Source organism: Pavona decussata, unplaced genomic scaffold, assembly GCF_977016875.1.
Source record: "Pavona decussata unplaced genomic scaffold, jaPavDecu1.1 SCAFFOLD_72, whole genome shotgun sequence".
NCBI lineage: Eukaryota > Metazoa > Cnidaria > Anthozoa > Scleractinia > Agariciidae > Pavona > Pavona decussata.
This window is the reverse complement of record NW_028145491.1, coordinates 3,145,389-3,172,178: the sequence shown is the minus strand read 5'-3', so window position 1 is coordinate 3,172,178 and position 26,790 is coordinate 3,145,389. Positions and strand designations below refer to the sequence as shown.

At 39.3% G+C, this 26,790-nt stretch overlaps 1 protein-coding gene, 1 long non-coding RNA gene and 1 pseudogene across 2 annotated transcripts in view; all 3 read right to left on the bottom strand.

Annotated features, from left to right (window-relative positions):
* Positions 1-26,790, bottom strand: part of LOC146476994 (uncharacterized) — a 254,304-nt gene that overhangs the window by 93,574 nt on the left and 133,940 nt on the right. The window lies entirely within an intron of this gene.
* LOC146477011 (uncharacterized) lies at positions 1,716-4,832 on the bottom strand (annotated as a pseudogene).
* Positions 16,718-24,242, bottom strand: LOC146477010 (uncharacterized). Its single transcript, XM_085114094.1, has 3 exons — positions 24,150-24,242; positions 19,299-19,518; positions 16,718-19,208 (listed from the first exon to the last, which is right to left on the bottom strand). The coding sequence occupies exons 1-3, from the start codon at positions 24,240-24,242 to the stop codon at positions 16,825-16,827; spliced, it is 2,697 nt and encodes an 898-aa protein (XP_084970220.1). The 3' UTR covers positions 16,718-16,824.

Sequence of the window (26,790 nt, the reverse complement as noted above, 5' to 3'; positions counted from 1 at the left end):
CAGATCTAGCCTGAGGATTTTATACACAGTAAGCAAGAAACTTAACCCATGAAAATCTTACAAAGTGTAAGCTTCAGTGGGAGACCACACAAAAAAAATTGACCTCCGCCGGAATCCAAACCTCAACTTGTAATTGCAGCAGATGTGAACTTGGAGGATTCCAAGGAATATTGTCACTAGCCTGCTATGCACAGTGAATTGAGAACTTCAATGCATAGCCTTTAGCCTTTCCTTTTAGTAAGGGGTTAGGTTTTTTAGCCATTTCGGTCTGATAACAGGCATGAACCCTTTCCATTCGGATAGACAACCTAAAAAAAGTTGTGAGATCAAGTATAAAAATGGTTTCTTCCTGGAGGTGCATGGGGTTACTAGCTTGGAATATCGAATTTCTTGTGCTGTTCAAGAGTACGTTCTCTCTACAGTACCGTTCTCCATTTGAGTAGTTTAATAATCATGACTGCAAAAATTTTCGCGAACTTCAAAGAATTAATTACCTCTCACATAGACGCCGTTCCAATTCAGTCAATGACTCCTTTAAGGTGGAACTGCAGTGGGCCCAGTCTGGGCAAGGTTCAAATTGCTCGATTTGTAAGGTGGCCGTCTCTCTTTTGTCGAAAATAATTATCCTCGCTAATATGGCTTTGGCTAAGTTTTTCCAAAGCTCCACACAGCAGGATGGTGATGGCCGGGGATCTTTCAAAGATTTTGAAGATGGCCATCTTCCTCTTAAGGTGTTGTTTCAGCGCAGTGAGATCTTCGGCCAGGGGAAGGTACTCCAGTTTGTTCTGTTTTTTTTTACCAAAGTGAAGCTAGGGACCTAGAACTGATCTTATTGGCCCACTCAGCTTCAAAAAGGTCAAGAAAACGTTTAGACTGCTTGATCAAGGCCTCGTCTTTGCTGCTGAGTGCTCAGCTTCTTAGAACTTGGGCACACCGCCTTAGGCTGTGCCCAAGCTTTAGTGCCAATGACAGAATCCTGATGTCTAAACAGGATTCTGCATTGAATGCACAGAGATCTTTAACTGCAAGGACCGGCTCGTTGAATCTGGAGGTGTCGATGTAGTCTTGCAAATGGCTGTCCTCATTCTGACTTTTACCTCGTAGCATCTTCAAAAGTCAGGCCAGCTGGCGCATTGTTTGCAAAACATAGTTCGCATTTTTTTGGCTGATCTTTTCAAAATTTGCTTCCCCGAACTTGAAAATGGGATGATCCTTTCTTGCAATGTGAGAGATCTCGTCGTTCTTCATGTTAGTTAGCACTGCACGATGTAGCCCTTGATCAACGTCATTGGTCGAAAGTGACGATGTTGGAAGAAGTAGCTTGGCATCTTGATGAACCTTGGCAAACTTTTGCGACCCATCTTTGGACTTGTGGGGGCATTTCTTTACATGCCTCCAGAGCTCATTGCCTTTGAAGAACCCAAGGCAATGAGGGCACAGTAGAAAGCTCTTTGGATCTTGTTGCGACACACTTGGGTTTCTCACTACTATTTCACCCTCCCCAAGAGCTAGCACGTTGCAGTTGTGATGGTAATCACCCTTTAGCATGAGACGCTCGAAAGCAAGGATTTGTTGTTCTGATCCTTCTTCTAAGGCCAAGGCTGCTGCCACTTCTGGTTCAGCTTTGTGTTTTCTTCGCTGATGCCTTTAAAGCTTCTGTTGCTCTCTCTCGCAAAAAACTAACACATGTGCCTTCTTCATTGACATAAATATTTTTAAGAAGTCCCTACAAATGTATTTAAAGAAATTATGTTATAAAAGGAAACTTTAAGGTCTTTACCATGTGGGAGAGAACCATGGCAATAAGAAGACGGATTTTTCAGGAAACCACACCAAGTTATAGAACAATGTTCACTGTGCTGCCCAAATGCATGTGGGACAATTGCTTGGAAACTTGTCTTCAGGCCTTCTGCATTGTTACGATTTTGTGCCAGAGCATAGCCTAAGCATTTCACAAAATATTCAATCACCTTTGTGCTAAGTTGGCCCTTGAATTTCTGTTGTATAGCATACAAATGGGTTGTAAAAGACTTCTTTGTATGGTTGATGTCTGACCACTTTTCTACGTTGTGTGACACACTTTCTCTGACTTTTTTTTATTGTGGCAGAGTCATCATCCCCAACTAATATCTGCACCTCGGCATTATATTTTGTCGCACACTCTTGAGCTAACTCAGCACCTATGGTAAGAGATTTGTAACAAATTTTAAAAATGGTAAATTTGAATCTGTGCAAGAGTTTGGAGATGGAGCCAACAAGCAACACCTGTGACATCTGCATCAAGGTTTAAATAATAAATGTACTGGTAACCATCCCCATAAAATGTTTCGTTTCCCATCGCCCAACTGACCCAACTGGTCTCCACAATATTGATGCTTCCTTCTGTTTACATGAAACTGGTCTAAAAAATCATCTCAGACCGGTCTGACAGTGACACATTCCATTCATGTTTACATGGTTCCGTTGGTCTGATTTCAGACTTGTCAGAGTGAAACCAGTGTGAGGTGATTTTTTCAGACTGGCTTTGGGTAAAAAGAAACAGCATTCATACCAGTTTCATGTAATCAGGGCCTAAGTCAATAAATTTTATTTTGTGAGTATGCACCATTCAACTACTCAAAAAACCTAAACTCAAATCAAACACATGACACGTAGTGTGGGAAAATGGCAGTGAGTAAATCACATTTTGATTTTGGTTTTACTTCTAATTGATTGAAAAAAGAAGAGTGAATTTTTTTTAACCAATCACAGGGTGTAATTGTAAAGGAAAGCCAATTGCTTTTGACGCTGAAATGAAAACCTCTCTGTCCTGTGCTTTAATGGGCTAAGAAACTAGCGGTTCCATATTGGAAGTGAATTGCTGCCTTGTGGCAACTCTTTGACCCTTGTAAAGTGAATTTGGTAAGTTTTTACTATCATCCTCTGTCATGCACCCTTTCTCTCAGACAATGGTTTTAACCATAAAACTTGCCAGCCTTTGCTCCTGCACAGTTTCGGTTTCATGTTTCTGACCCTTGACCTTATTACAAAATATAAATAACATAAAACTTGTCACATACCTTGAGGCTACGTCATCACACTTGAATGCAGAGGGGATTGGGAACTGGTAAGAAACAGCGATTAGATATAGATTTTTCAAATCAAGTCTGTTAACAAAATTATAATTAGGATGGCTGCTGCCTCTTGCCTGCCGCCTCTTGCCTGCCGCCTCTCACCCTACTGTCTCCATCATAAATAACCCATGTACAAAATACTAATGAAATACATTGTTTAGATTAAATACTATTGTCAATTTTTAAATTACAGCTGCCCTGCCCTGTTTATTTTCAATAAAACTGCTTTTGATTTAATAAAATTTGTAATTACCTATATCTGGCTCCATAGCCTTAGATGACCCAGCCTAGTTCATTCTACAGTCATGGATCCTCGCTTTTCTCTGACCTTTCCTCTCAGCAGCCTTGCAAATCGCACACCGTTTGTTTCTTGTTCCATAGGCAAGAACCTTTCCTGACTTCAAACCAATCATAGTACCAGCTCCTGGAAGACAAAACATAAACACAAGGACATGTTTTATATGTGATATAATATAATCAAAAAGCACTCAATTTACTCACTCAATAAAACATTTGTACTCAAACGTAGGTTTAGAAATGCAGCTAAATAATTTGAATGAAATTTATGGCATAAACAACAGCGGTGACTCGTTTTCTTCGAGGAAAAAAATGATTTGATGTTGGTGATCCCTCGGTGGTCTGCATATTTTTATTTCTCTTTATTTTTGCGCTTTGTTTTTTATTTGTTCCAAGATGAACGGAAAGTTCGATAATTTCGTTTGAAACAAAGATATTTCATTCAGGAAATGTTGATCACTTTAAATTTGAACAATTTTCTTTGTTTTCTATAGCCGGTCGCGCTTGAGAGCAGCTCTAAACTCAGCAAGCGACTTTGATCACGAGAAATATCAATCACTTTATACTGTTCTGCTCGCAGCTTGTAAAACATATATACCTGGATATCGCTTTAACATTGTTTTCTTTGCCCAATCGCTGTGACTGCTTTTTGTAAAACTACATGGCTTACCAGTAAGACTGTTGTGACCTTTCCCTCACTTTTGCCAACCCGTGTCGTACGATGCGCCGATACCCACATGCACACTTTCCTGCTGTTTATTGCTCGCCGTTTTCCCACTATTCAAACTTTCGCCCAGCCACTGGCTCTTTTCCCTTTCCATCGCCTGTCCACATGAATCTTTCGCCACTTTTTCAAACACCGGTCCGATTTAGCGTTCTCTGGCTTTCAGCGTGTTCTTGGAAACACCATGGAGGTTGACTGATGTCAGAAGAGAGTTTACATGAGAGGGGCCAATTCCTGCATGCAGCATTCCTATCGCTAGCATTTTTAAAGATCACCAAAATATATATTTACGAATTTAAAACAAACTGGATTTGTTTGTTCTTATGAAAATTGTTTGTACTTACCAGCAGCAAGTTTCGTGTTGATGTCAAACACTGATCTTCCTCTTGCTTGCGCGCAGTGAGCTTTGCTCGTGTGGCAGACGTTTACCTCTCCGCATCCTTCCTCGTAGCACGTTATATAAAGAAAACTTCCCAGACCTGAGACTGTCTCTTGAGTACAGTTCGATAAACGAAGAGGCCTTCCACACACACTGCATCCACTGTCAAGCTGATTTGCAAGCAAACTCAGCTTGACAATGCGTCTCCCGATTTTAATACCGGGAATTCACAAACGGCGGATTCTCTTGGACCTTTACCACCCTCAGTTAATCGTTTTCTCGTTAGGCATAAACTTTTCGTTCTAACACTATCCGACATTTTTTGAAAGCAACCTCTTTTATGCCTGGCAAGATTTCCCGCACTAATAAAAGTCGCCAGGTTGCCAGTGCTGATTACGCACGCGAGATTACGCCACTTTTGTGTGTTATGTGCAGTACAGGATGCGCAGTGCAATACTGAGGAATCACCTTAATGCAATCGCTTATATGGTCATGGAAAGATCGAAGGGAAGAGGAGTGATGTGTTTGACCTGAACAGTCCACATTTTGCTAAAATGATTGCTAAGAGAGAGTCAGCCCCTTAAGTCTTCAAGAAATTATATGTAAGCATAAACTTTGTATCTTGCATGTGAAGCCCCAAACGCGACGGCCACAGTACCATTCTCTCTTGCCACACTCATGGCATCTTAAAGGTTCCCTCTCTATTTTTAATGTTTTTACCCAAGTGATTAAAGGCAGTAAAATTTCATTTACAAATGTAAATATCTACGTTATTAACTGTGGGTAGCCATATACTATAACTTAAGACATCACTGTAAAGAAAATCCATTAGTAAACTGGGTTCCTCTCTGACCTGTTCCATTTCACAGATATGAATCAACCAACCTTGGCTTTAGGACCAATCCGGAGCTAACGCTCTTGTATTTTGAGGGTAGACTGTACTTTTGAGATTATGTTGCCTGTATGCCCTAGTTTTGATTTTAGGTCTTTTCCACTGCCAGGTCAGTGACTGGTGTTCAACTGAATTGTTTTGGAAGTGTGTTAATTGATTTTACACACTGGCATGCAACATGCACAGGTTTCACGGCAGCATTGAACATGTCACAAGTAAAACATTGCTTTTGTATACAGCACAATTTTATGTTACTGTTCGTAACTTTGTGTTGAAGACAATCAGATAACTATGATTACAACACTTACAAACTTTTTCAGAAGAAAGAGAAGATAAATTGACCATATATATAATTTATTGCAGAAAAGGTACAGTTCTGCAGCTATACAATTTACTCTTCAGTTACTTACCTTTGTTGGTTGAAGTATAACCATGCGTATTATAGGCATGACTTGATTGAGGCGATTGTTATTAAATTAAAGAAAAGGGGCACGTAACTTTTGACATACTAATATAAAAAATTAGAATGTTATAATGCAATAGAACTGACTGAAATATCACAGTTTACGTTTGCAAGTGTAAGCACTTATTTGGCTAAAAAGCCTTTTACAGCTAATAACAAAGAACTTACTTTTTTTAAAACCCTGAGTTTGGCTCTGTCCTTGACATCCACAAAATCATCCAAATTCCCCAAATCATTCCAATCAGCCTCATAATTTTGGATTATTATTTCACCGTCAATTTCAAAAGCCTGTTTCAGAATACTCTAAAGTGAACGGTAATCACCATGAATCACAACCACCTTTTTGCTCTGTTCAAACTCCAGAAGGACCTGTTGTTGAAAGCAAAGAGTTTTAACTGCTATGCTTCATTAACCAAGCATCACAAAAAGACAAAAGAACAGCATGAATATCCAATTACATGAACAAAATTCGGTGGAAACGAAAGGAAACAAAGTATTTGTTTACTAGAAATATGTGACTCGCAAAACCTCGCGAAGCTGGGGCTGGGTGGAAAGCCCTCTTTACTCGTACTGTAGCATCAAATGAGGAGATTAAAAGGGGCATAGGATTTTTTTTTTGAAGAGCATGGTCTTTTCGTAGTTCCACAGGCTAGTTTGCGGTTGAAAATCTATTTCTGACGCAACGTAATGTACAACGGGCGTGCAGCGCTGTCGTGTTCGATGAATTTATTTCCCACGGAAAACTATTTTACCGCGGCCACAAAACGTGTAATTTCTTCAATGCAATCTTGCACAAAAAAGATTTCTAAAAGAAAGGGAAAAGATTCTGGAGAGATAGTTCTGTATCCAATGAATATTGATGAAAATTGCAGTTGAAATTTGATCATGCACGCATATTTTTTCCGATGTATGCAAATTTTGCTCCAGACGACGCCAGATAGTCTGGCGTCATTCAAATTTTGTTTTTCACTGTTGTCAGGCAACAGTGCGGACATCTTCAAAGATATAAACATATACACATACATATATAAATATATTTTTCGCTCAAATTCATGAGCCGAACCTAATGCCTATTAAGGTCGACCCAAATAATTAAGTTCGGTAGTTGATTCAGACGTCGAACCTAACTTAAGTCCAACTTAATTAAAGCTCAAGTGAGAAAGTAGATTTTCGTGGTCAGCGGCTGTTGTTTTTACTCAGCAAGATTCAAAATGGCGAGAAAGATGAATTCTGACATTGAAGAGCTTGTTTGATAAAATAATGAAGACAGGCCAAACACAGCTCCTATTGGTCGAGATGGGAAGAATATGACCTTCAAAGCTAATTTGTTCTTACGAGTATGTCTTTCGAAGATCTCCCTTTTCTGTACGAAAGTACGGAAGGGTCTTTGTAGATCTCTCTTAGCAGAGGCTGATTTTCTATCAAGTGACATTTACTCATCTGAATTGTTTTAGGTTAGTCACAGAAGGGCGATATTCCGTAGCAAATGGCAAAATATTTTTGCGCGTTTTTTGCTTGTTTTGTAGTGCCGACATTCTTTCGAGGAAGTTGGCTTGTGAAAGAGTTTTTTCTTTAAGGTTATCGAGGTAACATCTGTAGCATAATCTCTGTTTGAATAGAGTAATGTTTTCTTCAAATGTTGTGTTTGAAGATTTTGTTCTCAGAAGTCTTCAGGCTTCGCCTTTGATATAGCCTGTATTGGAAAGTTTCTGTCGGTTTGAATTGCGTGTGCACATCAAGAATAGATTCTTTTCATGCATCCTAACTGATTCATACGTCGATCTTTACATGCGCCGAACCAAATGATTAGGTTCGGCTCATGTAAAGTTCAACGTATGAACCGGGCCTAAAGGAAGAAATTTTAGAAGATTAGTTATCTTACCTTTCGTTCCTCCATTTTATTGCAACTGAAAGGCACGTGTTACTTTCAAGATGGCGGAACACTCGTATCCAAGCCCCCCACATTCAAAATCCTGGTCGACATCATTCAAACTTCTCTGGCAGGGGACCAGCAGTTCTTAGCATCGTTCAAACTTCGCGAGCATCAGGCTAACAGTTTTTAGCATTGCTCAAACTTCCCGATCCCGGGGCTATCATTTATGTTCAAAGTTTGCTAAAATTCCCCACATGGGGCGCGCACAGACGATTAAAGTCCCCACCTCATCCTGTGGTCCCCCTCTCGGGCATAACATTGATAGCTGCATTGTGTCACATACTTTAAACCCTTGCTCAAGGAAAAAAATGAAGCTGTTCCTTGTCGATTTTATACGAAGGTCTCCCTCGTTTCCCTCTACTATTCATCGGAGCTTGAATTTTGTCGGAAATGGAATGCCATACTTGCTCAGTGTTCAAAGGGATAGTTTGTAGTATAGACCACTGTGGGAGATCCACTAATTCTAGAAATTTTGTTTGACCCAGTGTTCTGGCAAAAATTTCAAGAGAGCTTAGTGTTCTTTTTGAAGGGATTTGTTGTGAAGGCACTTCCCAGTTTTACAGAGATTTCATTTTGTCCTAAATGTGACAATCTATGCCTAGAGCGTAATGAGATTGACTGTGATGAAGAATCACAAAACAGTATTTGTCGTGACATGTGTCAACTGTGGTACCACTGGGGTTGGGAAGACATCAGAGAAAAGCCTGGATAGGAGAGGTGGGTCTGCTCCTGCTCCAATTCTCAAGTGACAGTTACTTGAAGTACTTGAGGATTTGCTTGTAGCGTCAGTGTTTACATGAGGGTTAGGAAATATCTATACCCCCATGGAAGGTTTTTTGGCTTGACCCATCCACCCTAGAATTCCCAGTTTTGTGTCAGAGTCTTAAGCTTTTAAGGTCCTCATCCCCCATTAGAATTTCCAACGACCTTCCTTAATAGAGAGAGAATGAATGAATGAATGACCTTTATTTAACCACGGAATTTACATCAGTAAAAGAAAATTTACTGCTTTACAGAGAGAGAAAGAGAGAGAGAGAGAGAGAGAGAGAGAGAGCCAGATGAAACGACACTTTTGTAGCCTTGCCGTGGCACATTGGTAACTTGCGGTGGCACATTGGTAACTCACATATGGCACATTGGTAACATTTGTCACTGAAAGAAAAAAATAACGTAATACTAATATTAATAATTAACAATTATTCACCAAAGTGGAGGTGAATAGTGGCCGATATTTACCGAGCCGCGAAGCGGCGAGGTAAATATCCACCACTTTCACCGACACTGAGGGGAATAATTGTTTTAGTATATACCACACAAACCGAATAACTAGCGGGCCAAAATTCCTTTTTTTTTCACAGTATACAGACTAAGCGTTCAGCACTGAAATTGAATGTTACTGAAGTCTCAGAAAACTCTCAGAATATAATTTACTTGGATAGTTTGTTAATCTTAATTGTCAATGCGGTTTTCTGCTTCTCTCGTTTTTGTTTCCTTTCATACTTCAACCTATTTACAATCTGTGCCAAGGTGAATTTCTCTAACAGGGACTTGCCAAGACCATCTTTCACTAAGGTAGCATTTATGGTCGGTTTTGAAATAGGAGAGCCGTTAATCATATCTTGAAAGAGACGTAGGAGAGCTTGAACCTGCTCGGCGGCAAACACACCTTGAGACTTGCCCGTTGTGTCAGTAGGGGACACAACGTTTGACGAATGACTACTTTGCTGATCATCTTCTTTTTCTTGAAACATCCTGCTGACGCAGTTGTCGATGGATTCATTCTCCTCTGGCAGATTCGCTGTTTCTTTGTCGCAGCTATCAGGTGTGGCTCTGAATCGCCATTCCGCCCGTACTCTGTCATACACTCGTTTGGGCTCTTCCTTGGACAGTATTGGGTCGTCCTGTATTTTTTGCCTTACGCAAGAAATCGTGATGTTTTGCGCAGAAATTTCTTCAGCGAACAGCGTCCGGATAGCGTTTATGGACTCTTCTCTCCACCGTTCCCGTTCTGCCATCAGGGACTCATCTTGAACTGCTGTGTTTCCCTCAGTGACTTCTTGAGAGTTTGTTTGTGCTTGTTGTTTACTTGTGCTTTGATCTGGGTTTCTCATGATTCCATGCAGTTTTTGAGACGCTTTCACTGAACTTTTGCTCTTCTCAAGAACCCGGTAGTACTTTTGCACGGTAACCTCGCGGTGTGCCATTAAGTCGGCAAGGTTGCCGCTGATCTCTTTGTGCTCATCGTGACAACGCGAGACCGCACTTTTGTGATAAAGCGTGTGATGCACGGGGCTGTTCCCACCCGCTTTCTGGAAAATCGACCCTAACGGTTTCGTCATTTGGCTAGATTCCATTGGCTTTCCACCCCACGACAGAAACATTGCGGTCTTTTTGTCCAGAAGATTGACATTTGGGAGCTGGGAGCGCATTTCCTTCATAAAAACTTTTACGTAGTTGTAGAGATGGCTTGTCAACACCATTTGTGCGGCACCATGAGAGTACAAGGTCTTGTGACACAGGAGGCACACAACATAACGGTCGGCTTCGAGTGTGGCCCTCTCAAATTCTTCCACAGTCACACATGTTACAACTCCAGCTCGGTTGGCATTGTCTATCATTATCTGTACGATCAGATAATCCCTAACAAGGGTGTACTTCTCTTGGGTTATCTGAATAGTGTGGGCTTCGCAAAGTTGACCCAGAAGAATGATAGCCTCTCTTGCTGCCTAGTTTCTCTCAAACTCACGAATTTTATCCGGAGTTATGAGGGCACTTCTGTCTTCCTCTGTTTTTTCCCGTCTGGGTCTGGTGTTTTCGCGTTTATACGATGATGACCATCTCATCAGCTTCTCCCGCAGACTGAGGACTTCCTCTTTGTCAAATCGGACGCCCCTGGGTTGATCTGTTACCAAAAACGAGCAATAGTGTTGCAAACTCATAAGGTACGATTTGATTGTGGACGCATGGTAGTTCTCAGCGGCATACTGCTGAAGAAAGATGTCTCTTATTTTCTTGGTGTCCACCAACGAAGAAAGCAGTCTTCCTTCGCCAATTACTGAAAGGACCCTGTTTAGCTGGGACACGTGCTGCTTTGCTGTTTTCCCATCTTTTTTGCCTCCATCAGGAGAGACAAGCCAGTCTCGAAATTATCGCAGAGTCTTAGAAACGTTTTCACTTTGGATGTCAGCACTCTCTGAGGTTTGGCTGTTGAGGTCACAGCTGCCTTCATTTGCATCAGTTTTGTGATCATCTGACTCGACCTCTACCATCTCTTCAATCTCTTCACCACTCTCATCTAGAGACATTTCCTTTTCATCTGGCGACATTGCAGCTGAGTTATCAACATCTGGCTGTCGTTCTCTTTGTCTTTCCTGCTTCATTCTGAGGAATATATGAGGTCTGTCACTTGAAATTACCTTTGCCCTTGAGAGAGCTTCCTTATACTTGGCATCAGTGCGCTGTAATTTATGAACTCTTTGAAGATGCTGGGGCAGTCTGTCAGTGGAGGTCATGCACCCTGTAATAGGACAAAGTTTTCTCTTGCGACAAGGTTTCTTTTGACATTTTCTTTCAGTGGTTACCTTTTTTACTTTTCGATTTCCAGCCTTAGCCTTTTCTTTATCTGAAAACTCATACCTCTTCGTCATACGGAATCTTGATATTGCTGTCCTCGCATACTCTTTGCTCCAGTTATGGACGTTTCTAAGATGTCTTGGAAGATGAACAACCTTACTGTCACAGTGTGAAAGCGGACATTCTCTTTTCTGTCTTCGTCCAGTGTTCTTGTCGTCTTCGCTTTCCTGGCAATCTTCATCACCTTCCTCATCCTCACTTTCGGTGTTCTCACTATCCTGGCCCTCAAAGCTTACATTTTCCTTCATCGGTGTTTCCTCATCTTGGTCATTACTACGCCCATTCTCTTCACTCTCTTCAACGTTTGCAGCTTGTTCTCCTTTATCATCCAAATTTTGTTCATCGTCACCATCGATGACGTTGATCTCCTTTTCATTCTCATTACTCATCTCAGCTCGCAAGTACAGAGAGGCTTGATAACTCGTCCACTGGCACCTTAGGCTTAACGCTCTTTCCCTGCACTGGAGAAAAATGAAACATATTTTGTCAGTGATTTTATAGTACATCTACTTGCCGAACATGCTCACGACGCACATAAAGAACGCTGTAGACAAAGATAAAATGACGTTCACGGACATGAAGAAGTAAGATTTTTTCTATGATCGATGAAAGTACAGCATTAAGTGCAAGTGTACTCTCGTCTCGTGCTGCTGGGCTTAAAACAATGTCTTTGAATAACATGAAACGCAGTTTGTCTGTTTCTTGACACTTTAACGTCCATTTCATACCCGTTTATGAGATTAAAACCACCACGTACACCCGTTTTCAAAGATGCTGCTGTTCTATATTTTTCAAACAGCGAAAGTTTTGAAAAGGGATATATAACGGTGCGCACGTACGGTATTAATGCACGATCTGTTAGAAATCGAATGAATGAGTATTTGATACAAACTCATAACGAGTGCATAAGTATCGTACAAAGCACTTTTCGGTACTCCACGTCTTTTCAGTAAAACTCAGTATCTATGTGCCATACCATAACATAGGTATGCGGAGCGTGCAAGAGCTATTTTTAGATTGTGTGAGTGAATTAAAGTATCTGATTTGTAGCAATCAGAGCTTGACAGAACATGAGGCAACCAAGAAAGTCTGATGTACTTTTCTGATAGTAGAACTCATGCCATCCCTCTGTTTGTCAGTTCCAGTCTTTTGCCTCTGAATATGCTCTATTTTAAACATACTGCTACTCTAATGCATGATATTTTTAGCCATTGTGTTCCTCCAAAATTCTCTGAACTGTTCACTCGTTCTGACCAGATCCATTCTCACTACACTAGATTTTCAGAGTCGGGTAATTTTCATGTCCAACTTTCAAGACAACCAACAGCTGCTGTCCTTTTCTAGAATTGGAACGAGCATTTGGAATAAAATTCCTCCTCAACTAAGAAAGTTAGGTAAAACACTTTTCAAGCGTAAACTGCATGAATTGCTTTTAAAGGTTCTGGAGACTGAGGAGGTGTATGTTGATATAAACGCTGTAACTCGTATCAATCTTATGTCACTACTTAGTTAGCTTGCATTTAACTTTCTAAATAATAATTAGTCATTTAGGTGTTTTATTTATTCATTTATTTTCTTATTTAATTCTCTTTCCCTTTGTTTAATAAATCATTTCTATTTTTGTGCTGTTAATTTTCTGTTCCTTTTGAGCGTGCAAACAACTGTAAATGCTACCCACCTCGAATAGCTCTTGCTAATTGTGGGTATGTAATATTGTAATTTGTCTTTTCTCATAATATTGTTGTTGTTTGTTGTTGTTGTAGATTGGCTAACTGGATCGCAGTCACACGTCGTTTTTACTCTGAAGGAAACGCAACAGTAGAATTTGCAGTTTCTGACGAGACTCCAAGGGGTGGGGCTTAAAGACTACACGAATAGGTTAAGGAAAGGGTCTGTGCCATACGGACTCAGATTTAAACTCTGTTGGGAAAGGGGTTTGTATGAAAACGATACCTAACAATACATGTACGAAAAACTAAACCCCCTTCAAACAAACCAAAACAATCTCAAATGACCAAAACCATTCTGGAATGTGAGCTGTAGCAAATGAAGTGACATACACTGAATGCAACAACTCCCAATACTTTTTTTTACTTTTATCTATAACTTGTGTAATTTTGAGATTCACCGTAACATCACGCTGACAAATCATTAAATAGAAGAAAGATCCTCACAGTTTGTGTGCAACTTAAGCAGTTGCGAAAAGAAAGCCTGAAAACATTCAGGCTTGAACGGGATGACAACCGTGACAACTCAGTTAAACAAAAAATGTGAGAACCACAAAGCCATTCCAAAAGTTAAATCCCTTTCTTGCAAAACACACACATTGTTCCCAAAACTGCATTTGAAATAGAAAAATCACCAAGTTTCATTACCAAGCTAATCGAGTCAAATAATGTCCTTTCTTCCTTGTAGATCACTGTATGTATACAGCTCGAACACACTTTACTAATCAGCTCCATTCACACCAACAAAACATCTTTAATTAAACCAGGTTTAACAAAATGAAAATTGGCAACAGAAAGCTGAACCATTGGCTCACTTAAATCAAATCAAAATCGTCCTCATATGTAAAGCCCCTTTGTGTTAAGTTCTCCATACAAGATTAATCTTTATCTAGGACATTTGTCAAGTTTGGTTTACTACCATAAATTGATTTTGAGTACGCAATTTGTTTCTTTTTTTTTTTAGCGGTTTTCATCTCACGCTATTGTTCTGTTCATATCACAGGTCACTCTTAACGTATAACCCTAACCTGCGTCTCACCTAACGTCACCAACTGCAGGAAATGTTTTTCATTTACGAGCCGGCTAATTCAAGGTGAAAAAATTAAATCAATTGCCAGTTTCAAAACACAATTCTATACCGTCAAAAAATACCTCCGTTGAGGGTCCGCATCCTGCAGTTATATCTTTGTGACATTCACATTCAAACGAACTTGCGGCAAAAGATTGCGTGACTATCCCAAACAGCTTCTGCGTAAGAGGTTACTTCAAGTGGGGGTTTTAATTCCACATGGAAATTTTTCCACATTCACCCATTACTCCCCATCAGACGAGATAAGTGGATTCAAGATAGGTCAATCCAATGCCCCAGATAGAAAAAAAAACCTTCGATAGCGTTACCCAACCCATGCTATTGTACAATCATTGCCACTCAATTTGATGATCATCGTTTTTTGGTATTTATTAGTAAATTAACATCTTATTTAAATACTTTCCTTCGTCAACAGTTCATTAAAAATATTTTCATAAACATCTCATTTATGGCAAGAAGCCCAATTTCTTTTCTAAAATACTTAAACATCTCTTCATCAACGTTTCGTTTAAAATACTTTCATAAACATCTCATTTGTGGCAAGAAGCCCAATTTCTTTTCTAAAATACTTAAACATCTGTTTATCAACAGTTCATTTAAAATATTTTCATAAACATCTCATTTATGGCAAGAAGCTCAATTTCTTTTCTAAAATACTTAAACATTTCTTCCTCAACAGTTCATTTAAAATATTTTCATAAACATCTCATTTATGGCAAGAAGCCCAATTTCTTTTCTAAAATACTTAAACATCTCTTCATCAACGTTTCGTTTAAAATACTTTCAAAATGAAACAAATAAATTCATAGATAAACATCTCATTCACAGTAAAAGTCCAACTTATCTAAATTCTTGAACAACTCATTTAAAATACTTTCTTTCATCAACGCTTCATTAATTTGTTTTTAAAAAACATGTCACTTTTATCAAAAAACCTATCTTATCCAAAATACTTTCATAAACATCTCATTTACAACAAGGAACCTAAGCGTGTGACCACTTTTAAGTAAGATAGCTCGTTCTTTTATGTGTGCAGACCATCTGATCATAAAACAGGGACAGCTATTTTCGGTTTATGGATGGATGGCACGACCACACAAAAGAATGACAATGAACTAAAGGCGGTTACCCTCTTGGGTCCCTAAATTGCTGTAAAATACTAATACAATTTAAACCTTTCACAATGCTGCAAGAAATGTGGCCATACACGTAAAAAAGAAACATTCTCTAAATGGGCCAGGTAACCTGGGCTAGCCCAGTTTCCTATATCTCCCCTCAATAAAATTTATTTTGTACAAATTTTGTTGTCTTCATATAAGAAGGAAAACTAGCCCGGTTGCCGAGTAACTGGGCTGGTAATTTTACCAAATGAACACTCCAGCAAGGTTACTATGATGAAAGCTACTGTTAAACATAAACATGCATTTCTGCAAAAAAAAAAGGTTAGCCAGTATTAGATTACAGTGAACCCTCTCTACATGTAACTCTTCCAACTAGTTCCATAAGGAATGTATGGCCAATGAAAATAATTTTTATCTTGACATTAGGACTTACTACAATACAAAATTAGTTGGGAGAATTTAATTCTCCCAACTAGCCCTATAAAGAATGTACTGCCAATAAAAAAACCTCAATCAATGTTTTCAGTTTCAATTCTTCCTAAAGATTACATCATTTGTTTAAATTTGTATCAAAGGGAAGACAATCTAAGGTTTGGTTAACTTGCATTTACATACTAACCATTCCTCTCTACTAGCTTATTTCTTGGTGAGGAATGGCACAATAAAACAGGTAAGGAGCTGACTCTTTCACCAATTCCCACCCACCTGCCTGGTTCCCTGCTTTGTTTTCACGTGTTTTTTTTGTTTGCCATAGTTTTTATACTGGCCAAAAAATTATATTTGGTTAACCTATTTTTTGTTGCCAAAAACAAAAAACTAACTCAGAAGTTAGCATCAAAACTACATGTAGCCAATCAAAAGAGGCGACTTCATTTCATCTGTGGTTTGGTATACTTGCATTTACGTATTAACCACTCCTCTATACTAGCCTCAGAGCCTACTTATTGGTGTAGAAAGGCAAAATTAAAAAAGGTGACTGGATAAATAAAGCTGGCAGGAGCTGCCCCTTTCAACAATTCCCACCCACCAATCCACCCACCTGCCTGTTTGCCTGCTTTATTAATTTTTCACTTGTTGTTTTCTTGGTTGGGAACATGATTTTTTTTCTAGCCAAAAAAGATTAATTTGGGTAAACTAAAATTTGTTGTGGAGACCAACAAATTTCTAACAAGTTAGCTTTGAAACCACGTGTAATGAATACTTCATACTTCGTAGAAAAACATTGCTGCAAACCCAACAAACTTCAAAGCTGTGAATACAGGAACTACATTTTTTTGAGGGGGGAGGTGTCATAAGTGAGCAATTCAAGGCTTGGAAACAAAATGCAAAAATTTGACTGGCTGATTAAAACAATGTCTTTACACCTGTAATTAGGCAATCAGAAGACCAAAGACCTTTGTGGGTTTACAAACAGTGTTGATCTACCAAAAAATCAGTGCCTTACCACTTTCTCTAGGTCGCTTTGCATTTACGATTATTCAACCTTCTTTCATATTTTAATCGATTAATAATTTGATCCAGGGTGAACTTTTTGAGCAGTTCCTTCCCTTCTTCTTCTTTTCCAAGCATCTCCTTCACAACTGGTTTGGAAATAACACCAGCCCTCACCATGCTGCCACACACTTTCAATAGGAATTCCCCTTCCTCTTGGGCAAAGAGTTTAGCACTCACAAAGCTCGAATTTGATGGTGGCACCATGTCTTCACTTCCATTGTCGCTGGAAAAGAAGCGATTCAATTTTTGTGCCAAGGTTTCTTCCTCTTCTGGCACTTGAGCGGGTTGTTCACCATCAGCTATTTCCTTATGCTCTCTATTGGATTTGCCATGGACACGCCACTCGCTTCTCACCCTGTCAAGGACTTTTTTAGGATCCAGCTGTTGTAGATTGGGATGACCTTGGATCCTACCCTTAACAATAGCCATTGTTATGGATTTCTCAATGATTTCATTGGCAAAGAGCTCTTTTATTGCCAGCACGTCCTCTTCTTTCCAAGAGATTCGTTCCTTTGAACTTTCAGAGACTGTGTTCTTGTTACACACAGGACTTGCTGGGGTGCCATCAACAAAAGTTTCTTTTGAGTCATATTCTGGCATTTTCCTCCCTGTGGTTGATGACCGCATGACGGAGGTAAGGCGAGTGACTGCTTGAAGACATGCTTCTTGCTTTTCATGAAGGCGATAGAATTTTCTTGCAGTCGTCTCTTTGTGGGCCATGAGATCGGCCAGTTCCCCCCTCATTTCTTTGTGGTTGGCATGGATGGTGCTAACAGCTGACTTCCAAAACAAAGTGGAAGAAACATGTCCCTCCATTCCTCCCTTGCGCCATGCTGCGTTTATTGCTGTGGAGATTTGGCCTGATTCAAGTTTTGCTCCACTCCAGGACAAAAAGACGGTGGCCTCGTCATTGTCTTCACTACTGGAAGACTCAGCAACTTGATTCCTTACTTCTTGGACATACAATTTGAGTTGGGAGAACAGTGTCGGTGAAAGGACCACGCGGGCAGGGCCGTGGGTATCGTCTGTTTTATGTTTTTCAACATTGATAACGTAACTTCCTCCTGCCATCTTCACTTTCTTGTATTCACCAATGGTCATATTGGCAAGCACACCAGATCGATGAGCATTGGCGATGGTTATTTGTAAAAGAACAAAATCTCTGATAAGAGTGTATATCGGTTGGGTGACCTCTAGAGAATGGGCACTGCCAAGTTCTCCAATGTATGAGATGGCACTCCTTGCTGATTCACTGCGCTCATACTTGCTTACCATTTCAGGTGTAATAAAATTGCCAAGGTCCTCATTCATTTTTTGCAAGTGTCTGCGGTTGCTGTCCTTTTTGTATGAAGAGGACCATAGTCGTGCCTTCTCTTCTATTTGGAGGACAAGGGCAGGATCCACTTTAATGCTCTTTGGTTTCTCCGCTGTTATGTAGGAGCAGAAGGGACGGAGACTTAAAAGATAAGCTTTGATTGTGTCTGCTGTGTATTTCTTTTCTGCATGTTCCTTTAAAAACTGATCTCGAATCAGGTTTTTGTTAAACAAAGACTCCAGCTGTTTGTTTGGGTCAATTGTAGACATGATTCTGTTCAATTGAGAGGCATGCTGCTTCGACAGTTTGGGATCTTTTCTCCCACCATCTGCTGTTGTGAGCCACTGACAAAAAGTGCTGAGGATGCTCATTTCATTCTCATTCCACTGCAATTCTGTATTACCAGCATTATCATCAGCCTCTGATTCTTCCACCCAGTCATCTTCAAAATCTTGATCTGATATTTGCCTAGTGACAAAGATTTCCTGTTCTTTTCCATTCTTTGGAGTACAGGCACTTGTGCAACGGATGGTATCTCTAGGGCCATCTTGGGCTTCACCTGGTATTGCATTGTTGGTTTCACCTTGACCAAATGGTCGCCATGTCTTCAACGAACGGGCTTCCCTTAGAATTTTCTTATACTCTGTAGACCCTTTTTTGATATTTTTGTGCACCTGCTGTAAGTGCATTGATAGGCACTTAACTACTGACGTACAACCAGGGATGGGACATGACCTATGACAGTGATAATCTTTCCTTTTGGTCTCAGCTGATTCAGACTTTACTGGCTTTATCTTGAAGCTCTCTCTTAATCCAAACCTGGAGTTGAACTTTCTTGCCCTCTCTTTTGTCCACTGATGAACTTCCCTCAAGTGTCGAGGAAGGTGAATGACTCGCGACTTGCAGCCTTTTAATGGACATGGCCGTACTTCTCTTTTACTTTTTCCTTGTTTTTTCTTCTTTGAGTTTTTAGAGCCTTTCCTTTTATGTTTATCACCTTTCTTTTTCTCTTCTTCATTTTTGTCAGCTTCCACGCTTTTTTCTGCCTCTTCATCACTCTCCTCGTTCTCTTCTCCATTTTTGTCAACTTCCATGTTTTGTTCTGCATCTTCATTACTTTCCTTGTTCTCTTCTACATTTTCATCTCTTTCCCTGCTGTCTCGTTCACTCCAACCATCACCATAACTGTAGTCATTGCTACTACCACTGCTTGATGAGCTGTCCTCACATACACCACTAGCTTCATCACTTGGAGATCCACCTTCTATTTCCCCTTCGTCTTTTGGGGTTTCCTCTTTGTCCCAAGCATTACGGAGGTCCTCTAGTTCAATCCTGTGCTGTAATTTAAGTAATAAAGAAAGTTAATACTTTTGCTCTAATCAGCTGCGACAAATTTGGAAAACAAGGTCTTTTGTTTTTCAGCTCAGTGATTGGCCAGTAGCTGAAATCTCCTAGCAACGGTAAAATCGTTTCCCACCCAGTTACTTTTTAGGGTTTACAATCGCACGCCTGGAATTTAAGTAGGAGGGTAGGTTACCAAAACTTAACAAATGCTTGCGATTTATTAAATTCTGAATCCAACTGCATGTTGTTAAGGATGTTACATGAGAAATAAATAGGGAGACAAACAGATATTATAATAGGCTACTTCAGTGTGAGTAATTCAACTTCATTTGAGATGTAAATATAACCTTTCTTTTGTCGAAACCCATGTTTCCTATAGCCCATGGATTACGTTCAAATAATGTACTAGCATAGGCACTGAACACTTTAAAAGACCTGTAACTAGAAGGCATGCTTATCGTTTGTAGATGTTATTGTAGAGTTACTTGATCTAGTTAACCGATATATGTGATTGAAAGTTTATTATCAAGGAGGGGAAAGATGTAGTGTTGTGACATCTGTCAATCATGCAAGCACGCAGTCAAAAGGGAACTCCCACTCCCCTTGTAGTCGTTGCAAGCATGGAGTCAATGAATCACAGTTGAGTTTTGACAATGTTATGCAATCAGGTGTACAGGTACCAAAGTCAGTTTCAGGTAAACATTCTACTTTCAATGTGAAAATTACACGTTTGTTACACACAGGCACTTTATACAGGTAATTATTATTTTCTTAAAATACATCACAGGAAATAATTTTAGCCCAGCTGCTATTGTCCAAAATTGTTCACTTTTGTGATTAACGCATGAAACTTTGCGTGATTACTCCTAACCATCTAACAAACAACTTCTGATATGGATCCAAGCTAAGTTAAGTTTCACAGGGAGACTGGGCCGGATGGCATGGCGGGTGGATGTTTGTTTTAACGCTCCGCTAAAATTGGTGATTTTCTTGCCCAAATCGATCTCTTCTATCAAGGCACTTTTTAATGGATCGACTGTGACTGAGAGCAAGCTGTCAACTGCGCGAGATCTCACTTCGGGATTATATGGGAAGAAAACGTTCGAAGTGTGGCACCTATACCTCGGTTGAAGAAAACATGGCCGCGCCAGCAAGCAATCAAGATCTAAAGGATTCGATTATTTCTCTGACAAAAGTGGTGACCAAAGGCTTCCAGACAATACACTCTGATATGGATAAACTCCCTTACGAATTTAAAATTGATCTGGACAAAGTGAGAGACAAGATTAAAAAACTTGAGGTGGGTTTAACATACCATCAAGAAGAAGTCAGCAGCCTAAACGAAAAAAGCGGTCAAAAGTTCGGAGAAACATGCAAAAGATGTGGCAACTTTAACCGAACTGCAGAACTAGAGCAACAACTGAAGCAAGAAGTAAAGAACAATTTGTGAGATAACACTACTATATTTTATGAGGACCCTGTTAATCAATTCTTAAGATGTAAGAAACTGAGTAAGCTCGCATATGAGAAACTTGTGGCTTGTACATGTAAGCAGGGCTCTCCAACAAAGAGTCAGGGAAAGTGGTTGACAGACTGTGGTTTGGTAACCGCCTTTTCTGTGGACTGGAGGGCAGTCTATAAGCTAGCTTTCTGATGCACAAGAATTAACAGTTTAATTGTTTTTCAGTTTAAGCTTCTACACAGAAGAATTGCAACAAACGATTTTTTATTTAAAATAGGTCAATTGCAGCGACCATTGCAGCTTTTGCCAAACTAAGACAGAAAGTCTAATTCACCTTTTCTGGTTCTGCCGCAAAACTACTGCTTTTTGGCAAATTTTTAGGAATAATTTGATCCAAGAAAAACTTTTTTGGTCAAATGTCTGTCATGTCAGCATATCTTTTATCTAATCTGTCTTTTTTTTTGTAAACAAATGTTTTTGAGATTGTACTGTAGCTGTAGCAGTAGTGGCAATGTAAGTAGTTGTAGACATAGTTTAAGAAGTAGCAAGATGTTGCTTTTAGTGTAGTAAGTGTAAGATTTGTAAGTGTAAGTGCTGGAATTAAATAATAATAATAATAATAATGATAATGATAATGATAATGATAATGATAATGATAATGATAATAAGTAATAATAGTCATGCTTATGTAATAGAGTAAGTATTGTTCACAATGTAAACCAAAGTATTGTAAGTATTGTAGTTATTGTAAGTAGTGTAAGCAGTGTTAAAAAAAGGTTTTGTAAGTACTGACAGTACTTTGAACATTGTAAGTAGTTGAGAAAGCATTGCTGGTTCTGAAAGTTTCTTAATTAATACTCGGGCCGTAAGGCGGACCGAGTTAAGGTTTTGGTAGCATTATCAAATTCTTTTTTCTTTTTGGGGTCGCGATGGGCCGAGAGATAAGACTTCAGGCCACGAGTTATTGTTCTCGGTCTCGTTTTTTGTACTCAGCGGGTACGAGTTACGTTTTCTGTCGTGTTATCAAATTCTTTAAATTCTCGGTCGCATTCTTTGTTTTCAGGCCGTGAGGAATGTTTACAATATGCGAGCCAGATAAGCGAGGCATGAACAAAACATGCAAAGTATGCGAGGCATGAACAACCCCAACATAAACTGCTAACCGTTAAGCTAACCGGGGAGCTATTTAAGTTAACCTAAGTGCTATTTAGGCTAACTGGAGTGCTCTTTAGGCTAACCGAAGTGTTTTTTAGGCTAATTTGAGTGCCTCAAGGTTAGTTTTGTTTAACCGAAAATTTGGCAACTAAATCAGTCTATGACCCCGCAGGCCAAAATCAGATAAAGATATCTCAGAAAAACAATCAATGTCGAAACGGTTTCTGTCTTCAAATGAAAGGTGAATAACAAATGCTTTCCCCTGAATTTCATTTAAAAATATAAGCAGCGAAACATTGAAAAACGTACAAGGATATAAACGTGCGTGTGATGGGTAGCGTTACTCTAGATCCTGAGGGGTGCTCAACAGATGCTTGGATAGGGAGGTGCGGCCCAGACGTTCAAACCCTGACCCTGTTTAAGACACAATTCGCCGATTTCCCTATCCCGTTTAAGACAGAATTCAAAATTTTCAGGCCTTTTCTAAGACATTTAACCCAAAATCACACCCTGTTTAAGACTAGAATGAAATAAGAATACACTAGTTTCTTACTGCATTTTAATGCATTGGCAATCACAATCTGTTTAAGCCATTAGGTCATGTGGGGATACCCTGTTTAAGACAGAAAGTGATGAAATACATACCTCGTTTAAGACAAAACACCCTGAAAACCATACCCTATCGGGCCACACGTCCCCGTTAAGGTCACATAAGGGAGTACCCCACCCAGGTCTAGATCATACCGAAAATTGCGATCCGTCATTGACCCGGCGTCACATACATATTAGGACCATACAAATGGTTTCGGTCTCTAAACGAAAGGTGAAAACGTAAGGATTAAAGCCCGGGGATTATAAAAAGCATTCATATGGCAAATGTCTTTTTCCCCTGTATTTCATTCTGACTGCAAGAGATGCAATTCTATCTGGTGGTTACTTATTGCCTCACTATATCTCTGTATCTATCTATTTGGTAGCCTGCGAGTAGGCTCTCTTGGGGTTGGGGGGCGGGAGGGGGGGAGAGGATCCACCCCCAAGAGAGCTTGCTCGCAGGCTATCTATTTGGGGGAATTGGTGATGCTGGAGGTCATCACTGTTAAAAGATTGTAGGCTTTACGCACCACACAGTCAAATATGGCCCGAGTATAAGCTGGAAACAGCTTCTTGTTTTAAGTAGTGTTAAAAGTGTAAGTAGTGCCCAGAATTGTAAACCTTGTATTTTGTGATAATAAGAGTAATTAAAATATGTTAAACTGCAAGAGCAACAAAAAAAAAGTTAAGTTTCAGAGTTTGAAACATGTTAAAAGCTATGTCTTGTCATTACAATATTAGAACCATAATTTGGATTTGATTTGTGCTAATTGTAGCGTCATGCCTCCATCTTTGACATTCTGCCACAGGTATCCCAAGCGAAATTCGTAATAATAATAATAATAATAATAATAATAATAATAATAATAACAATAAAAACATTTATGACCATATTAATATTTTTGACCATTTCAGTTATAAAAACTGCTATCAATGTGGGCCCTGTGTTAAAAATTTTTAGATCTCGATTTTCTTATAAACGAGAAATCATCCATATAAAAAGAGATAAAAGGTCTAAAACTAGAAAGGACTAGAAACTAGAGGAAAGGTCACATGATCACATCTCAATATCATTTTGTAGCACAGAATACCACATCGGCTACCAGTATATCTGTTTCGTGTAATTTTTTGTACTTGTAGGCTTGTTTTAAGGCAATTCGATTTTAGCCTCGTTTTCATGTTGGCAATTCCAGGACACGCGCAGATCTCGAGTCCAGAGCTTAACTTTGCTTGGATCCATATCAAAAATTGTTTGTTACATGGTTAGTGGTAATTAATGCAAAATTTCATCTTTTATCACAAAAGTAAACAATTCAGCTATTTTTGGGATGATAACAGCTGCACTAATTCGAGTGATCTGTACAAAAAAAACCTGTTTTGTCTTCCAATACAGAGAAATATCTGTAATATACTCACCTTTTCAATTTGGTCTTTGTCTGCACGCATTATTGCTTTCGCTAGGTTTGATTTGGAAACTTGAATACTTGTCATTAAATCTTTGCTCTCCATGATTGAAACCCTGCAAAATTTTAAGAATACTTTATTGAATAGAACAGAATAAAATAGTCAAGAATATAAATTTTCTAAACACTATTTCTTGCAGAAAAAGGGGAGCACTGTATACCAACAGCCATGAGACACTGGCATGAGCTACAATCAATACAACAAATTTCAGTGTGCCTGTATCTAAATCTATTAACACACATTACAGTGAAACCCACAAAACCGTGAACACCTAATTAAAAGTTATTTCTGGTATGTTTATTGTCTTACCACCAATCAGATGTGAGAAGAAACTGCAAGATGAAACCACAACAAACCGCAAGAGTAACAAGGTGAAAGGTTTGGATTTGTTATGAAACAAGTTCGCCTTTTTCTTCCAAGATAAAACCTAGAACAACCTTGATCTTCAAATACTCCACTCACTCTTTCTATTCCCATCGCTGCTAACCATCGTTTGACTTAAGAATCTTGAAACTACTGTGGAAATAGTGCTTAAGAGAAACACAGCTGTCTTTTGATGTGCTATTCAAAATGAGCCAATCACAACCAATGTAGATCAACTTCCACGGAAATGAGCCAGAAGTTCAAAAAGGCCATTCTAGTGGTTTTGATCTGTTTCCGTTTGTTTACCATACATTGCTTGCAGTTTATATAACTAAAAAAAGCAAAAATAAAATGTTGTTCACAGTTATCCTTAGTTTATAAAAAGGCAAATAGAAAACGAATAATATTAAATCGTGGGAATGAAGAAGCCAACTCTTTGTTTCATGTCAAAAGTATAAAAGCTTTTGGCTAACGGTCATGTTGCGCTGGAGGAGTTTGCTGTGGATGAGCTTGATGCCCTGCTCTCTGCCACTGAAGTAAGATAAGGGGAAACTTATGTAAAGTTTATGAAATAAATGTGATGTTATTTTTAACACTGTTTCAAAAGAATCTGGAATGCATCAAAACAATCTGGAATGAGAAAGTTTCGTATTTTTAGGAAAGTATCTGAAATTGCAGATACTTTCTCAGAACTCAGAAAGTTTCTGGTAATTGACCAATCAAAATCCACAGAGCATTCAACCGTGAAGACGGCTAATTATACCGAGACAATCAGAAAGTATCTTCAAATCTTTGGAAAGTTTCTCAATATACAGAAAGTTTCTGTGAACATTGACCAATGAGAGTGAGAGTTAAAAATACCAGCAGATTACTCATCTTAAAATGTTAAGCTGCGTCTACATGAAGTTACCAGAATTATGTTCAGTAACACGTGGCGTTCCATCCCAGTAACCACTAAAAAACGTTTGAACTATTAGAAAGTAATTTATCATCAGACTAAAATCAAGGCCATCTTAGCGACTTCATATCTGGGTGATAAATCTTCACAGAAGGTGTCAAGTCTTTCATGATTCAACTGTTGTGTCTATTCCTCCTGAGAAGACAAGTCGCATTTCAACAAAATTGATTCAGTCAATCGACCGGCCAGGCTTCGGATCGAAACTAACGGCGATGAACTTCAGGAATCGGTCGATGAAATATGAAAGCAGACGTACCGTTTCGCGCTCGCAGCGATAATTTCGTCTTTTACAGATTACAAAGATTGCGCCGGTCGGCCAGCATACGCTTTCCATCACCGGAGAATCGCCGAGTAATCGTGGAGTGTTTTGACATAGTTCTTCCACATATGAATGTTTTAAACGAGCACAGAAAGTAATTTCTGGGTACACCAACAGAAAATGGAAAGTTTCCGTTGTGAGGTAAAAATTGTCGTTTAACGATAGTCACGGATGCATTGCAAAGCCGCTTTCCTTCCGATTACGTTGAACTTTTTTCGAATAACCCAACCAACAAAATAACATACTTTTGTCTTAAACCATATAAAATAGCTAGCAGAAAGCCAAACAGACATTAAAGGGACCCGCATTGTTCTGTTTCTGTTGCTCCCAAATGCAATGTAAATAAAGTCGCCGTGATAGATATGTTTCACCCCCGGCCCGGATGCTTCGAAATATCCAACGCGCCGATCGTGACCAGTTATTCCATCGTTACGATGAAAAGCTTGATGAGAACCAACAGAATAACATACCTTGTCTTTACTATAAATAGCAGAAAGCGGAGCATGTACGCGATCGCTGAACATTCTGTTTTTGTTGATACAAATGACTCCGTTCATTGTAAATAGATAAGATACTTCTTGCACTCCCGACTCGCCGACCTCTTATTGCACGGTTTACTGATACAGCGAAAAGTTTCATGAGATCAGCCTTTTACAACTCTCGCTATATTAAAGCTTTTTAAAAAAAGTGTTCGGTCACATAAACAAACGACATAACCAAGCGCGGGCTAACAGATGTTTGGTTCCTGGTGCAAAACACAGCCGGTGCGGTCGCCGATAAAGTTGTATTCATTTCAACGGGGCTATCCGACAACCTAGCGGTATCGGTTACTTTAAGATCTAGCTGTAAATCCGTATTAGACCGAAAATGAAAACATTTGGCTTTCTTTGTTTGAGTGCACGCAACAACACGTACGCTTATGCGAGTTTTTTACGTTCGCCGCTCTGTTAAAT